Here is an 18,020-nt window from a genome sequence, read left to right on the forward strand (position 1 = left end):
CTTAAACTGGGCAGAGAATCTCACTGCATTTGTTTCTTCTGGACTTGCACTGCTGAACCCTCAGCATTTGACTATCATGCATAGAGCTGATGGTACTAGAAAGTCAAGGGTGTCAGAACCATTTGAACTTTTACCCAAAAGCGAAAACAAAAGCTTTTTCAGTAGCTTTCTTACAGCAAATGACCTACTGCTTTGGTAGGGATGCTACAGTCTGCAACGTAAACAAATAAACCAGTACTGATTTCAGGAGTACAAATGAGAACTCAGTGGGTAACACTACAGAAATAGTGGTCATCACAAGTGACCCACTACAGGATTTGGCCCTAGACTACAGAATGTTCCAAGTCCAACTGTCAGTGTACTTGGTACATCAGTTATCACTAGCAGCCTTGTAAAGACATATGCATAACTGTTATCATATACATATCCCCACTTCCCAACCTCTTCCACAAGAACAGCCCTGATTTTAGGTTGAGGGAGTGAGAAGAGAGCATTCAAGTAGCAATTAAAACTACCACACTGGCAGTTTTGACACTGACATGGGATTTAGGAGACTTGACATATGCTGACCTTCCAAATGTGATTGGTTGCTTTGTCTGTCCAATCTGCTACTTCCAAAGAGTGACTCTGTTGCCCAATCAGAGGTCCAAAGCAAGTCCTCACCGGAATTGTCTCCCGTGTCCACACACCTATCAACAGAAAGGTACTAACTGCAGAATCAATTATTTAAGCAACAAGTCAACCACAGCCAAAAGATGGCATATGTTTGTGAGATAATGTTCTGAAAGTTGTAGCTGGGCATCACACAATAAAACCTTGTGTTCCATAAATAGGATACAGTTATCATAGAAACAAGGGACACCATCATCATATAACAGCCTTGGAAGCCATTTTGCTCTAATCACAATATTTACTTTTTGTTTTCTAAAGCAAGTCAGACAAGCTGTAAAACTAAGGCCTGACCATTTATGCCTATTAAAAGATTTCCTGGCACTTGCTGAAGTACCAGAAAAATCATCACTGCAGTACCTAATTCCAATGAATTTACACTACCAAATCTCTACAAATTGCCAAATTGTTGCTGGGTGTTGTTTAATACCTTCTGCATTTCTTACCAGAGGCAAATATATTTCTGTGATGGGCAGACAAAATCACGTATCCATATTTTTATTATTGTTGTTATTATTATTATTACACACATTTATATTTGTAGCCCCACGCCAATACATTTGATAGCTTGCAGGAACAAAGTAGAATTTACTGAAACTCAGCACGTGGATAATCTGTTCCCAGTAAGAAGCACCACTAAGCAAACCAGCTTCTCTAGCTGAAGTTTCCCACTAGTCTTCAGACCCTTGGATATGCAACCAATGATCCAATCTTAAGGTCCACATCTAATAGGAAGGTCACAATCTACCTGCCAAGTGCAGTTGGAAAAGGCAGCACCTGAAAAATTTTACTACCAGAATACCCAGAAGTAGATTGCAAATCTGAAGGTATAGTCACTCTAAATGGCTGCTGCTGTGCCTCTGTAGTGCTTTTTCTGTAGACCCTATCTATGCTAACAGGAGAGGGTCTCTCATCAACATAGGTAATCCAACTCCCCAACAGGTGGTAGCTATGATGGCAGAAAAATCCTTCAACTGACCTTGCACTGTCTACACTGAAAGTTAGGCTGGCATAGCTATGTCTCCCTGGTGTGGGTTTTTCACATCTCCGAGACACAGCTATGCCAATATAAGTTCTCAATGCAGACCAGCCCTAATTGAAGAACAGTGGTCAGGTATCACTTCTGCATTTTTTGTGGTTGTTTCCCCAAACTACAATCAGTTTCTCTATCTAAATTGAACCTCAAGCAGCTACTCTCATCAAGCTCCAATTTCAGCCAGACACTGGGAAAGTTACTTAACTACACTGTCTGGATTTGATAACATGGAGTGCTAAATCTGGCTACCACGCACCTGCTGAAGATAACAGAGGCAGTCTGCTTCACTGACTCCCTCAACTACCTAATAAAAATGAAGGATAACTAATAAAAGAGACATTTTAAAGCAAATGAGCAATTACCCAATACTATCTCTTCCCACTTCTCCCCACCCTGAGTCCAAAGCAGCTTCCCAAAAAATAAAAACAGATTGCAGAGACTCAAAAGCAAGTCAGTCAATCTAGCGAGGGTCTGCTGGCACATCATGCTAGCCAGTCTAGCATATCACTGGAAACTTGATCTTTATCCATGCCAAAGGATAATCCTCCAACACAATTGGTAAACCTCTACCCATATTCGGATCTGAAACCAAATTTACCTAACACTGCGATAGGTGTTAGGTAAATTAGGACGTGTGATTGCTAGAGCTGCATTACTGCAACCTCGCCGATGATCTTTCTCAAAAAAGAAGACTCTGTAGGGTGAGGATGGGCAACACTGACCACGTCAAAAGCGAATAAGTCAGATCTTCAGCGAGCATAAGTCAGTCTAGTTTCTTTGACTTCAGTGGAGCTATGGAGATTCACACCACCTGGATCATGTTCATTCTGAATTGGGGCCTTCTTTCAGAAATACTGGCTATTTACTCATACACGTATCAACAATCTCTTCCAAAAGAAAATAACTCCTTGAATGAAATGTGCAAGTCTCAAGTTACATTTTACCAGTATACTTTACTTACTGTGCAACATTTCCAACATTGAAAACAGAATATATTTTGGCTAGACAGATGTACTGCAGGACCTATTTATTGCTGAATGGTTACAAAAGAGATATAAACAGATCTCATTTGCTAACATTTTGGATAGAACAGACATTAACAGCATGTCAGATCACAGAAGCAAACACATCTGAAAAGTTTAGTGCACACAAGGCAGACTTGAACATCTGCTATGAAGATGAGCTGGAGCTTAAGCTTTGCTCCAGCCTTTGATTCAACCAGTTTAGCGCATCATAAAACACACATTGCCTTATCTATGCAGGACTATCCAGTGTGTTAGCTAACACATTTAATAACCCATGATAAAACCCCAGTCTAGGCAAAGTCCAAAAACATGGCCACAGACCAAGACCCTTTTGCACACTATAAGCAATTATGGTGGCTGCCTGAAGTGACCTCTGGCGTCACTTTCTTAATGTATAGACCTTTTTTTATTAGCATTCCATAAGCATGTTAATATCACTGGGGTTTGTTTTACTGCTCTGTAGAGAAATACGAGAAATAGATCTTCCTTACCTAGTTCTGCTCCCATGATAGACTGCCGGAGAACAAGCTGTTTTGGGAGAGAAAGTCTGGCTCGGCTCTCTATTGGGGTGTCAGGAATGAAAGTTACAGGCCCATGGTCTGGGCAATCTGATGGATAGGCCTTGTCACACAGCGTACACCCTGCGGGTAGAAAAAACACCACCACAAATCAGTGAGGTAATATTTATTATTTGTATTACAGTTAACGCCTGAAGGCCCAACTGAGAGAAAGCTGTACTATAATCAGCCCTCTACAAGCACCCAACAAGAGAGTCCCTGCCAAAGAGCTTATACTCCATTTAGACAAGAGAAAAAGAGTGGGAGGAAATACTATTATATATACTCCTTTTAAAGGTGGTGAATGGAAAAGCAAAAGAAATTAGGGCCTTGCCAAATAAGAAATCTATGACACAACTGGGAATGGAAAAATCCAAAAAGGAGCAGACAAATTCCTTCTGACTGGATTTTAACCAAAAATCAGATTAATTTGTTGTTTTAGTCAGAAGAACTGTGTAAAAATGGCCCCTGCTTACCTACACTGATTTGTTTTGTGATGCTTCTGTCTACTTTACTGACTTTAACAAGGTTTTCTCACCTTATCCCTGTATATTTAGTATACTAATGAAAAAGATAAACTATGCTTCTGTATGCATCAGCAACAAAACAAGCAGTTCTTATTGCAGCTGATCGAAGTAGGAAAAAAAACAGCTTTCCTTGAGATCACAGGGGGAGTAACATTCTTAGAAAAGCGATCTTTCTGACTTGCATATTTAGCACACTACACAAGTAACATGGAGACTGCTCATATATGTAGAGCTATATAGTGAAGGGAAGCTAAGGCTTCAGGGTTCTTCCATTTCACCACCATACTAGAGGATTTTTAGCTTCCTGTCCAGTGTCTTACAACACAAACACCTTCACTCCAGCAGAAACTGAAGCCCCTGTGGAGAGACTTAGTAGTATATATTTTTATTGTGTGAAGTCTATCATTAAAATTGAATTTATAGAATGCCAGTGAAAGGAATGGAAATTTGTTCCCAAGAGCACTCAGAGGAGTAATTTTCTGTAGCTGTCACTAAGCATAAATCTTTATAGAACACTTCAAACTTATTTCCATCCTAAATATAATCGGAAAAAGTATTTTATACTATGTCTCACTGTCACTTAAAAAGCTTGCAGCTCAACTTCACTGTGAATAGAGCTGACAATTCTCATCCCTCCATAATACCTCATCTCTTCACATGGAAAGATATTATGAAAAATTAACTAAATAGCAGATTTTTGTGTGCATCCTAGAATTAATGTGTGATGGGTCAAATTGCAATACCCTTACTTAAAGTGAGTAATACCTCCAACAAATGATCTCACCAACTCCAGTAGTACAGAAGAGCATCTTTGCAGGCAGGTTGCAAACCCAGTGAGGAGGGCTTTAAAAACTAGGTTTGCTGAGGAGACAGTGACACAAGCCCTGAGGTAAGTGGGGAAGGAGTAGGGTACAACGCAGCAGGATTCTTGGGTGAAGAGGAGGCAGTGGGCCAATCAGCCACTTCTCTAAGGTGCTTGTACACAATGCAAGAAGCCTGGGAAACAAACAGGAGGAACCAGAGGCCCTGGCACAGTCTAAGAAGTATGAAGTGATTGGAATAATGGAGACTTGGTGGGATGATTCACATAACTGGAGCACATTCACAGAAGGGTACAAACTGTTTAGGAAGGACAGACAAACAGACAGGGCAGAAAAGGAGGAGGAGTTGCACTCTGTGGGAGGGAGCATTATGATTACTCAGAACTCCAGTATAAAGGAGGGAGAAAAGCCAGTTGATTGTCTTTGGGTTAAACTTAGAGAAGGAAGCAATAGAGGTGATGTTGTATTTGGTGTCTGCTATAGACCACCAGATCAGGGAGAGGAGAATTTCTTCGGACAGCTAAGAGAAGCTTCCAAATCACAGGCCCTGGTTCTCATGGAAGACATTAACTATCCAGACATTTGTTGGGAGACCAATACAGCAGCACACAGACAATCCAGAAAGTTTTTGGAGAATGCTGGGGATAATGTCCTCGTACAAGTGCTGATGGAACTGACCAGGGGCCATGCACAACTTGACTTGCTGCTCACAAACAGGGAAGAACTAGTAGGAGAAACAGAAGTGTGTGGCAACCTGGGCTGCAGTGATCACGAGATGGTAGATTTCAGGATCCTTATAAAAGGAAGAAAGGTGAGCAGTAATATACAGACCCTTGATTTCATAAGAGCAGACTGACTCCATGAGAGAACTGATTGGCAGGATCCCGTGTGAAACAAAGATAAAGGGAAAAAGAGTGCATGAGAACTGACAATATTTTAAAGAAGTCTTACTGAAGGCACAGGAACAAATAATCCTGCTGCATAGTAAGAAACACAAATATGGTAGGCAAAAAGCTTGGCTTAACAGGGAAATCCTTGGTGAGCTTAAACTCAAAAAGGATGTGTATAAGAAGTGGAAACTCAGACAGATGACTAAGAAGGAGTATAAATATATGGCTAGAAAATGCCAGGCAGTAATCAGGACAGCAAAGACACAACTGGAACTGCAGCTGGCAAGGGATATGAAGGGTAACAAGAAGGGTATGTACAGACAGGTTAAGAATAAGAGGGTTATCAGGGAAGGTGTGGGGCCATTACTGGATGAGAGAGAGAACCTAGTGACAGATGACGTAAGAAAAGCTGAAGCACTCAATGATTTTTTTGCCTGTCTTCACAGACAAGGAGAGCTCCCACACTATGGTGCTAGACAGTACAATATGGGAAGGTGGAAAGCAGCCCTCAGTGGGGAAGGAATGAGTTAAGAACTACTTAGAAAAACTAGATGCACTCAAATCCATGGGTCTGGATTTAATGCACCCAAGGGTATGGAGGGAAATGGCAGATGTCATTGCCGAGCCTTTGGCCATTATCTTTGAAGACTCTTGGAGACTGGGAGAGATTCCGGATGACTGGAAAAAGGCAAATGTAGTGCCTGTCTTTAAAAAAGGAAAGAAGGACAATCCAGGGAACTTTAGACCACTCAGCCTTACCTGAGCACCTGGGAAAATAATGGAAGGGATCCTCAAGGAATCCATTTTGGAGCACTTGGAAGAGGGGAAAGTAATCAAAAGTCATCAACATGGATTCACCAAGGGCAAGTCCTGCCTGACCAATCTGATCAGCTTCTATGATGAGGTAACAAGCTCTGTGGACATGGGCAAGTCAGTGTATGTGATATACCTTGACTTCAGTAAAGCTTTTGATACTGTCTCCCACAACATTCTTGCCCATAAGTTAAGGAATTGGACACCTGGACTATAAAATGGACAGAAAGCTGGCTTGACATTGAGGCCAACCGGTAGTGGTCAATGGCTTAGTATCTAGATGACGGTGGGTTTCAAGTGGAGTGCCCCAAGGCTTGGTTCTGGGGCCAGTGCCGTTCAACATCTTTATTGATGACCTAGATGAGGGACTGGATCGCACCCTCAGCAAGTTTGCGGTTGACATCGAGCTAGGGAGAGAGGTAGATACATTGGAGGCTAGAGATAGGATCCAGAGTGACCTAGATAAATTGGAGGACTGGGGCAAAAGAAATCTGGTGCGGTTCAAGGAGGAGAAGTGTACAGTCCTGCACTTGGGGCGGAAGAATCCCAAGCACTGTTATAGGCTGGGGACCAACTGGCTAAGCAGCAGTTCAGTGGAAAGGGACCTAGGGATTATAGTGGATGAAAGGCTGGATATGAGTAAACAGCATGCCCTTGTAGACAAGAAGGCTAATGGCATGTTGGGGTGCATTAGGAGGAGCATTTCGAGCAGATCTAGAGAGGTGGTTGTTCCCCTCTATTTGACACTGGTGAGGCCACATCTGAAGTACTGCATCCAGTTTTGGGCCCCCCAGTATAGAAAGGATGTGGATGTGCAGGAGCATGTTCAACAGGGGGCAACGAAAATGATTAAGGGGCTGGAGCACATGACCTATGAGGATAGGCTGAGGGATTTGGGCTTACTGAGTTTGCAGAAGAGAAGACTGAGGGGTGATTTAATAGCAGCCTTCAGCTTTCTGTAGGGCTGCTCTAAAAAGGATGGAGAGAAACTGTTCTCAGTGGTAACAGATAGCAGAACAAGGAATTTGGTCTGAAGTCACAGAAGGAAAGGAATAGGTTGGATACTTTGAAAAACCTCTTCACTAGGAGGGTGGTGAAGCACTGGAATACGCTGCCTAGAGAACTGGTGGAATCTCCATCCCTACAGGTTAAGTCCCGGCTTAACACAGTTGTGGCTGGGATGACTTAGTTGGAGCTGCTCCTGCTTGGGGCAGGTGGCTGGACTCAATGACCTCTTGAGGTCCCTTCCAGCTCTGTGAATCTATGATTCTATGACACTAATTATGGTATTTGGTACCATTCAATGTGGCAGATGGTCCGCTAGTATAAACTTTCACAGCTCCCGTGAGGTCTATAGAGCTTGGACAATTTATATGTGCTGATGCTCTGCCCCCAAAATGAATAATGGTATTGTAATGTGATCCTATGTGAAGTACAAATTGAATGACTATATGATCACAACCGCATCTGTTAGATGGATGACTGCATACAGCTGACATTAGAAAGCCTTAAGGTGTAAGGAGGGTAAGCATATTTAGAGAACTGCAGTAAGAGGAACTGATAATGTGAAATAACCCCTAGTTCAACAACTGAAACACAGCATGGAAACACAAATATGAAGTAGAACACTGAAAATGACATCCACTTTTTTAAAAAAGTAAATGATATCTACATCTAGTAGTGGAATGGATGAAAAAATTCACTGCCCATAATTTATCTGAATGTTAGTATTTTAGTTTTCCATACTAGAGAACCTGAAATTATTTTACAAATAATGATTTTAGCCTCAAAATGTATGTGTAGTTGTTAACCGGTCTACGTGCTTTGTATTTTTCCCATTTGTAAAATGGAGATACTGAAGAGAGACACCCATCTCCCACAGTAACCACTGAAAAGACATTATGCTTGAAGTACCTGGAAAAAAAAATCTTTTATCATTATTTTCATGCATCTGGCCACAAACTCACTTTATTCAAAAGTAAAATGAAAAACTAAAATGAAAGATTTTATCTGGAAAAGATATTCTTTACAAGGAAACATGAGACGTGTCTTCCCTGACAAAAACGGTGTGTTCTTAATCTGGGTTGGCTAAACTACCTTAGTCTAACTGGTTGAAACAACACTTTAAGACTTAGTAACTCTGCTTTTGACTGGGATTAGAGCTCAAGTCAAAGCCAACAAGCTGCTACCCCAAACTGAAAATAGAGTTGCTGTGTATTGTTTCAATAAATTAGCTAATGCAGATTAGTTAACCCAAAATAAGAGCATACCTTTTATGGGCAATGTAAACACACAAGGATAGCGCTCAGCAATGCCATCAGTTCATGCTTTGTCAAGTCCTCTCAACCATCTGATGTCGGGAATCTGATTAAAAAACTACACAATTCCTAAAATCATGCAAAAAATGGAGATTTTTGAACTCAATATATTTCTTCTTCAAATGTATGACTAGTCAATCAGGGATTTGGAGGGGGTGCTGTAGGACAGAGAAAGGAGAAAAACGGATAATGACAATTGTATTGAAATTTAAAGGCTTCCATGTTAAAATGCAGCCTCATAGTTAAATGGCAGCATGCCAGACAGACAGGTCGTAGAAACACTAGAAAGACACAGATCTCAGCTGCAGGAAAACTGATTTAGTGGGAATCTCAAGAACTACCCTCCAGGTAGTCCAGGAGGGATGACCAACTCTAGAGCAAGTCACGAACTCCTCCTCTTGAAAAATCAGCTAGCCTCAAAACACAAAAAACATGTTATAGGGGTCGCTGGAAAAAAGTCAGCAGAATGCCACATCCCCTCCTTTCTGGATTTTTGTTGAGTGCCTCATTTCTAATGGCTCTTCACAACTCTTTCTATGTGATAATCATGGACAGACAGATGATGTAATTAAAACTTGTCAAACTAAAACATTCATCCAATAAAATTCCTTCTTGAGGGACACTAACAGACAAGAAATCCACGAAACACAAAAAGTTCACAGGGTAATGATTAAGGTTCCAACCTCCAGGCAAAGTGAGAAGACAGATACAAAAGAACTGTATTAAAATGGAGACCCATTATGCCTAATTGTTGGAAGTGTAATCCTCAACTTCAAATCTTCCAGCCTCTTGGAGGGTGGAGGGGGGGATGTTGTTTAATAATCTTAACAGGTTTCCCACCACTACAAGGCTCAATACAATAGTTTTAATATTCTCACCCCTTACAACTGATACACATCAAATGCTACCCAGAGGCAGAAGCAAGCACGCTGGCACACTTACATATGGTAAACAAGGTAGCCATATTTTCCTTGTTTGAATTGGAATCTTCCATTTGCAGAGATGATGGTACAAAGGCAAGATTGTCTGAAGACACATCCACATGGCCTGGCCCCATGGTTACTTCCTGGTTTATGGAAGACACAGACACAGGCTCGAGACTCAGACCCACTTCATGCAAGGAGACAGATTCCAGGGAAGTTAGGTTGTGTGAGGTAGAGAGCGCCACGCTCACAGAGTTGGTGCTCATGGCCACGGTATGTATGGAGTCATTTAGTGTGCTGTCCGATATACCGCTGACCCGGCCTGCAATGTGGTCAGGCTCCATGACAACAGGAAGCTCCAAAGTATTACCATGAATGGGTATGACTCCACTATGACCCACTGCATCTGAAGGCAAATTACTGCCAACTGTGTCCACAGCTAACGATTCATGATTCCGGGAGCCATTTGGGATTTGTGAATGCTCCCCAGCTACATCATCCATTGTAAGCTCCTCAGTCATCCCATCAGTCGATATTGGACTGGTTACTCTTGAAACACTCTCCATAGTGATTGTGGTATCCAGTGCTACCTCATGGCTGTCACTCGGATGCAGGCTTTGAGCACCATGTGTGTTCACTGCACGAGAGTCCATGGAGACAATCCCTGATTCCAGTCCCACAGTTCCACTGGTCTGGAAGGGATCTAGGGCTGAAGGGTTATTGGAGACAGATAAAGCTGGATTGCTATCAACATTTATAGTGTTGGGGTGGATGTATTGAGGCGGAGGTCTGTCAGCTAAATAAGATAAAATACCTAATGAAAGGGGACAAAAGAAGAATAAAAAAGAAAGGGTGAGTATCAACTGTCAAACAGCCCAACGGGGCTCCTTTTCGAAAGGACCCCGCCTACTTCGAAGTCCCCTTATTCCCATCAGCTCATGGGAATAAGGGGACTTCGAAGTAGGCGGGGTCCTTTCGAAAAGGAGCCCCATCGGGATGAGCCACGCAGCGGCGCGCCGTGTCAATTTCGAAGTGCCGCGGCTGCCCGCATGCTTATGAAGCGCTGAATATGCATATCAGCGCTTCATTAGTAAACTTCGAAATGGCCATTTGCGTGGCCATTTCGAAGTTTGGGGCTAGTGTAGACGTAGCCTATGAGTCAAACTGAGATTTCTTTTACCATGCTCCTGATTTACAATTAAGTTAAGACAAGATTCAGGTAAGTCCTCCAAATACAAACTCTTGGCAAGTCTAAATAAAACATCCAAATCACAAAGAAACATGCAACTACCATACACTTTTACCACTGGCAATATAAGTGCATTTTAAATTTATAAAATTATGATGAGTCACCTCTGAGAGTTTCCATCTACTGAAACATTCCATCTACTGAAATACTGAAATGCTCTATTAATTTGATAAATTTAGGACAGCTGTTAACACCTGACCCAGACTTCATAGTGTAAGGACACAGAAAGCGGTCATATAGCAGTTTGGGTAGAAGTATGCTTTCCTTTCTTACAAAAGAGAACGTTTCAACAAATGCTCCAAAAGATATCCAGTGGAACTGAACATTTCATACCCAGTGATGATGCTCATCTTTCTGTTAAGACTAAAGAAAATGGAGAAAATCCTTGAGCATTTATCCATTTACTTTAAAATATGTATTTTATACACTTGTTTGAATCATTTGTATTCTGGATACAGATTTTCTTCCAGAACCCATCAATTCAACTCCTGGATCAGCTGGGAGAGCATCATTCAAGAGTAACATGAGGATTTGCTCTTCCTCCCTAAGGGCTCAGTCACCACCTATTCTTCAGCAAGCCTGTGCATTTTTGTGCTAGGGACTGACAACTCAATATAAGGACCTGAATCCTAGTGGACCTGCCAGTCAGCACCAGCCACACAGCATCCTTCTAAATAGCCTCAGGAGAGAGGCATACTATGTCCTATATGGACAGGCAACCAGAACTTGCACTGACCAGGGCAAGCCAGCTTTATGTGGAGTACATGATAACCATGCTAAGGCCTGTGAGGATCTCAGAAGCCTCAGCAAAAGAGAAGCACAACCCTTCAGTAGACTAGTAAGGGGAAGGAGGTGGGGTACAGCTTTGAGAACTGAGGCAATAGCCCACTGCCCCATGCCTTCCCCATATCCCATGCAGAAGATAGGACAGAAAACAACTCAGGCAACCTCCTCAACCCCACCACTTCCCCAATGGAAAGGCAACTACAATACCGATATACAACATATTAAACTTCAGCGGGAGAACCAGGGGAATTTTTCATGAGGAATACCATGCAGAGTATTCTTTCACTGTCTTAGGTAGGCATGGAAAAGAAAAAAAATTGTATGCAGTTCTTCAAATGTACTGTAACAACACCCTATCTCAACTTCAATCTTCAGAACTATACTACTCACCAGGTAGAATGTGCCTGAAGTAGCTGCTCTCCAAGTGAGGATAAGGTGGTGGAGGTAGGGTGTAGTTTCTCTCTGGTATACCACACATCACTCCTCGATCGCCAATACCCATTGGGAGCATCAGAGATAGGGCAGAGGGCAAGGAACTCAAGGAGGGGGCCAAGTTTGGAATAGCAACAGGCAAGCCTGTAAGAATAAAATGTTGATTAAAATTCAGTGGAATTATGTAAGTTTAGTAAATATGTAACCAAGACAAATGTTTACTTAAATCATAGGGGCTAGTGCAATGCAGGAATATAGGCAAAATTCCTATTACCATTAATCAGGGAACAAGTATTTCATAATGGGCTCTTCAATCTAGCTGACAAAAATATAACTTGACCCAATGGCTGGAAGCTAAGCCAGACATATTCAGAATGGAAATAAGCCATACATTTTTAACAGTGAAGGTAATTAACCACCGGAACAATTTACTAAGGATCATGGAGACATCAATAGCAATTTTAAAATCAAGACTGAATGTGTTTGGTAGAAGATATGCTTTAGGACTTGTTTTGGGGAAGTTCTATGGCTGGAGTTAGACAGGTCAAACTGGATTATCACAATGGTCCCCTCTGTACTTGGAATCTGAGCTCTGCAGCCAAAACCACACCAAGAACTGCTCTTTGCTACATGAATTTATAACTTAGCCAAGATAGGGGTTTCCCTTAGTTACTATGATTAAAGAACTCAGTTTTCATGTGCATATTTAGAATATCACCAGCAGCAATCTAAGGGATAAACCGAACTCAGTGTTTCCTAAAGCATGTTCTACGTCTGCCTTTTCCCTGCAACACCAGATTTTTTTTCTTCTGGTGAACTCCCAACAGGTAATTTTTACTTACCTATTAAAATGCCAGTATACGCAAGTATTAACAATTGTATTTATTGTTAGTAGTTAGAGGTCTTTTATTTAACATTTTTGAAAGTATGAAAGTGTTAAAATACTTTTTCATTTCAAGGTTCTTTAAATTATGTATCATTTTCTTTAGTACAGAACTTGGGGGGTTATTATTGGGCTTGGTCAGGTTAAAAGGGACTAATGAATAAAGTAAATAGAAAAGGAGAAGGTAAAAAAGAAGGAAAGGGAAGAGAGAGAAGGAAGAACGTGCAGGAGTACAGAAGGCATGGAAAATAAGACTGAAAACGGAGGGATTGTGAGGATTCTGTGGCAAACAAATGATCAGCTGACAAACTGTCCAGGGTTCAAATTGTAAAAAGCAGTCCACTGACACTGTAGAGGTCATGGGACTGTGCAGATACTGAGATCAGGGAGTCCTGGCTGGGTTCTTAGTGCCTTGTTTCTGCTCCAAAGGGGCTACTTCTACCGTAGGAAGTCATGCTCCATTTCCAAAGTGGCTGAGGAAAGTGGGGTATCTCCAGAAGAAAGATCAACCATTCATATTTCAAGGGATTCAAACACCAAAGTGATCAATGCAGTACAAAAGGAGAGACAAGAGGTAGCTCATTAATACCCCAATAAAGCAAAAATGAAGCTTCTTAGAGGCAGGAATTGTGTGGGAAACATCCAGTCTTGCCACAGAAAGGCTGGTCTTGCCTCATCTACACAAGCAGCACATTTTAGGCATCTCTTCATGCCACAGTGTGGTTTAAAATGTCAGATCTGCTCAAGTGTGTGATCATATCATCCCCTAAGGACTCCAGCCTTCAGAGGACAAACCTAGATGCCACTATCTGGGTGTGAACGCTTCACGCATTATGCTACTTTTCTTTTCAGCTGTCAAGCAGAATGCAAACACATAGCTAGAAAGAAGTATCAGCCTGTCCTGCAACACTCCAAGTTACCTGGTGCTGGTATGGCATTGTGAGTGGGTGATGCAGTCAATCCCAAGTGACTTCCTGATACAGGCAGGGCATTGCTCACAGAGGATGAGGTCAGCTGATCCATCCCTACCGAGCTCAAGTTCATTTCATTCATCCTACAAAAAACAAAACAGATGATCATTCTTAGATTGTTCAGTCCTAGAGAAATAAGTTTTATGTACAATATATATCCACTGACCAAAATGTGCACTTCACTAATTTCAGCAGACAATATAGTTTTCACTCATTATCAAATGACAGTTTTATAGAAAGCATAGATCTAATATTGATCAAATTATTTATTAAAAAGCAAAAATCAATACTAATGGACAAAAATCAGATTAAAACTCACTCCCTATTGCCCAAGTATCAAACAACATTGCTGAATGAAAAATAATTGTAAATATTCTTATGCTGTAATATCCAGTCCCTACAATACAAAACAAAGGAAATAATCTTTAAGTCTCTGCTTTTAGGATTTGTCAGATTGTTGTCTTTTGAGAGCAGTTATTTAATTTCATTTTTTCTTTTAAAATAAACCACAAGCTAGAATAAATCTCTCAAATATCAGCAACTTCACTGTGATGATCTAGATCAGGCGTCTGCAACCTGCAGCTCTCTAAGGACGTCTTTGTGGCTCCCAACACTATAACTGCAAAATAAAAAAAATCCTCCTGATTATTTTTGATAAACAGTGAATGTCTAAAAGCCCAAAAATGAACACCTCATATCTTAATAGCAAACAATATGTGATCTTGAAACACTGGATAATGCCCCCCCCAGCATCCTCAAGAGAGAGAGAAGGTTCTGGAGTAAGAGCCAGGAAGACAGTGGTACAAACACAAAAGCAAAGTGTGAGGAAAGAGAATATGTAAAAAGTTTGTGAACATCCTGCGGTAAACATGTATCCCATTACAAATGATTGTGTGCGCACTATTCTTAAAATAGGGCATACAAAAAAGTATTGTTTGATGCTATTTATTCAGGACCGTCTCATATTCATACGCACTGAGGCTCTTGAATTACTGTTTTTTTAACAAATTGGAAAAAACATGGCTCTTCTTGCTATTCTGATTCCTCACCCCGATCTAGATTCTGCAAACATGTATTTACAAGACTATCACAACAATTGCAATGAACTATACTAGTTCCTTCTGGACTAGAGGTGGTCAAAAAACGGCCCACTGGCTGGATGTTGTTCATCAGGGTTAGCCCCTGGTGGGCTACCTGCTTCCTACAGCTCCCATTGGTCTGGAAGAGTGAACCGCCACCAACAGGAGCTGCATATGGCTGTATCCATGGACACAGAGATACATAAAAGCATCTGGAAGCCTGCTAGGAGCTTATCTGGGAAAACTGCATTAGGTCTATGGGCTGTTTATTGCCCAGCCCTGTGTTATACTGTCAGTAGCTGGACTATTTATATTAGAAGCTGAACAACAGCACATTGGCATTTTGATTTTCAAGGTTTATGGGTTTAAAACTACTTTTTTAAGACAGACTCAACTAAATATTTCTGGGGTGAAACAGATGACATAACCAATAATAGTTGTTTGACCTGCTGTAGCTATGTTGGTCCCAGGTTATTAGAGAGACAAGCTGGGTGAGGTAATATCTTTTCTTGGACCGTAAGTGAAAGTCACAAGCTTTTGAGATACACAGAGGTCTTCCTCAGGTCCTGACAAACAGTTCTGTATAGCTTGATAGTCTGGCTCTTTTACCAACAGAAGCTGGTCCAACAAATTATATTATCTCACTCGCCTTGTCTCTGGACTGGTACTAGGTACAGATGTTTAAATCACTAAGCCAATTATGACCCTGGAAAGCAGTGACAAAGTCACTTCCACAAGATGGCTGTTCTACAGGTAATTAATGGGTATTTAAGCTAGTACTTCACTGACATTTGTACACATCATACATGAAAAAGCCCTTATCAACCTACACCCTATTTGACAGCCTCAGCAAAAGTCAAGGATTGGTTCATGCAAAGATACTAAACTCTTTCTCCTCCATTAAGAAGGCCTGGCCAAAACAAAGTGGACACATACTTGGCAGAATCAAGAACACCAACTTGAACTGTCACGGTCCATTTTCCTTTCTTTTGTTCATAAATCCAGCTCAAGACTTTAAATCCACCACCTACTACTAGTAATTAATACACTTAGAAAATCAGAAGGAAAAATAATTTGCAAAAGTAGCACACAAACATTCAAACCCAGGTCATCTAACACATTTCCCTTGTCATTTAAATTTCAGGTCCACACATAACCCTGGCCAAATTTTCAGTTTGGGGCTTCAAGTTGTGAGCCTGACACAATACATGTGTGTGCTTCCCCTTCCCACTAGCATCCAGGGACCAGGGCTCTTGTCTTGCTTAGATGGTGCTGGGGAAGTCTGCCCAGGGATGATCCTATCCTGGGAGATCCGGTCACCGGTCACCCCCGCCGGCTCCCCCTAGGTCAAGCGGCTGCCAAAAGCCCCCGGCAGGGGAGGGCTCAGGCCACCACCGAGGGAGGGCTACAGTCTAGCTCCGAGCAAGCTACAGCTCAAACACGGCGAGATTTACAGGGGACTCGCGATGCCCTGGCCCCGTCTGGTATTTCCCGGCCGGGCTTCCCCAGCCGCCCGCGGCTTTCACCCCGCACCGGCCCGGGAACAGGGCCGGAGGAACTGACCGCCGGCGGCTGCGGAGCCGGAGCGGCGCTGGGCTGCAGGGCTGGCCGCAGACTGGACGAGAGCGGCGGCGCCCGGCCCCGATCCCGCGGGACAAGGGGCAACGCGGAGCCCGGCCAGGATCGGGACTCAGGCCCGGCGGTCAGGGGCCGGGGCTGAGGGCTGCGCCGCTGCCAAGCCACGCTCACGCTCACGCTCCCCACGCCGCCGCTCACCTGGGCCTGGGGCCGCGCCGGGCGTCTCCCGCGGGCAGCAGCAGCATCGGGCCCCTCAGCCCCCGCTCTCCCGCCGGGAGCCGCTCCGTGGTCGGGCATCCGCCCGCCGGCTCCCGGGCCTGGGGGAGCCACCGCCCCTGGCAGCGAGCGGCAGCCCAGCGCCGGCCAGAGCCGCAGCGGCCTCATGGGCCGGGCGGACGGACAGCGGGCCGCCGAGCGGCGCGAGCCCCGACGGGGGGAGGGGGCCTGTCGCCGGCACAGCCCGAGAACCCGCCGGCGCCGGCCTCGGCCTCGTCCGGCAGCAGCATCTAGGAAGCGATCCGCTGCCGCGCTTGGCTCTTCCCGCCGGGTACCCACCTCCCGCCGCGTCGCAAGCGCAGCTCTTCGCGCGGCGCAGCCACCTCCCCCGGCGACCCAGCCGTCGCTCTCCCCGCCCCATCGCTCCCTTCCCCCCGCTGGGCCGCGTGCCAACCGCCGCTCTTCCCGCAGCTCGGTCACCTCCCCTCCGCGCCCTGACTGTCCCGGTTCCAACACTGCGCTCCCTCCCGCCGCTGTTACCGGGGCCCAGCGCCAGCGGCTCTGCCTGAGGGCCGGGCGGGGGCGGGGCAGAGAGCTCTGGGCACCGTTCCCGCCTTGAAGCACGGGTGTGCCCCGGCACCCCCGCTGCGGCCATCCCTGCTTAGTTCCACTGACCACCCTGCACCCTGTATGAAGCGCCGTTTGTCAGCACCTGCCCTCCGCACCCCACATACCTCCCCCATCTCCCTCACTCAGCCACCCCGCTCCAGGCAGCCCGACCACCCCGCGCACCAGCCTGACCCGGCTGTAGCCTGAGCCCCCTGCCCCCCACATGCCCTGCGCCACCCCACACAAACTGGCTTCTGTGCCCCGTCCAGCCTCTGCTCTGCGGTCGGCATTAGCAAACCCTCTGCGGCAACCTGGCCCCTGCACCATGCACCACCTGCCAGATGCATCTTGCAACTCACCTGAGCTCTGAGCCACACCATGCCCCACTTGTCCTCCCCGCTGCACCTCATTATGCCCCACTTGGATGCACTCTTGACACCTGCACACCCCCATGCATCCTGACCAACTGTTCACCCACAGCCTGCTACACCCTGGCATGCCCTGCAGGACCTCCCTGCTGTTCTCTGTACCACCTATCCTCCCCGCCCCATCACATTCCACACAGCTTCCCTGCCAACTTCCTTGCCACATCTTGTGCTTCCTGGCCTTTCTACCACACTCCACAGACCCTGACTTTG

General features: G+C 44.3%; 2 protein-coding genes across 2 annotated transcripts in view; one reads left to right on the top strand and one right to left on the bottom strand.

The window, feature by feature from the left end:
- PWP1 (PWP1 homolog, endonuclein) overlaps nt 1-3,583 on the top strand; it is a 56,998-nt gene extending 53,415 nt beyond the window's left edge. The window contains exon 17 of the transcript XR_012647368.1: nt 3,433-3,583. The gene's annotated coding sequence lies outside the window, so the exon portion shown is untranslated. The remainder of the gene's footprint in view (nt 1-3,432) is intronic.
- Nucleotides 1-16,946, bottom strand: part of PRDM4 (PR/SET domain 4) — a 30,249-nt gene extending 13,303 nt beyond the window's left edge. Inside the window, exons 1-6 of the mRNA XM_075008058.1 lie at nt 16,756-16,946; nt 13,850-13,983; nt 12,005-12,190; nt 9,599-10,393; nt 3,222-3,371; nt 571-689 (exon numbers count right to left, since the gene is read on the bottom strand). Of these exons, the coding sequence (XP_074864159.1) occupies nt 571-689; nt 3,222-3,371; nt 9,599-10,393; nt 12,005-12,190; nt 13,850-13,983; nt 16,756-16,802 (1,431 nt within the window). The 5' untranslated portion in view covers nt 16,803-16,946. The remainder of the gene's footprint in view (nt 1-570; nt 690-3,221; nt 3,372-9,598; nt 10,394-12,004; nt 12,191-13,849; nt 13,984-16,755) is intronic.
- Nucleotides 16,947-18,020: the final 1,074 nt, after the last annotated feature.

This window comes from Carettochelys insculpta, chromosome 1 (assembly GCF_033958435.1).
Source record: "Carettochelys insculpta isolate YL-2023 chromosome 1, ASM3395843v1, whole genome shotgun sequence".
NCBI classification, from domain to species: domain Eukaryota; kingdom Metazoa; phylum Chordata; order Testudines; family Carettochelyidae; genus Carettochelys; species Carettochelys insculpta.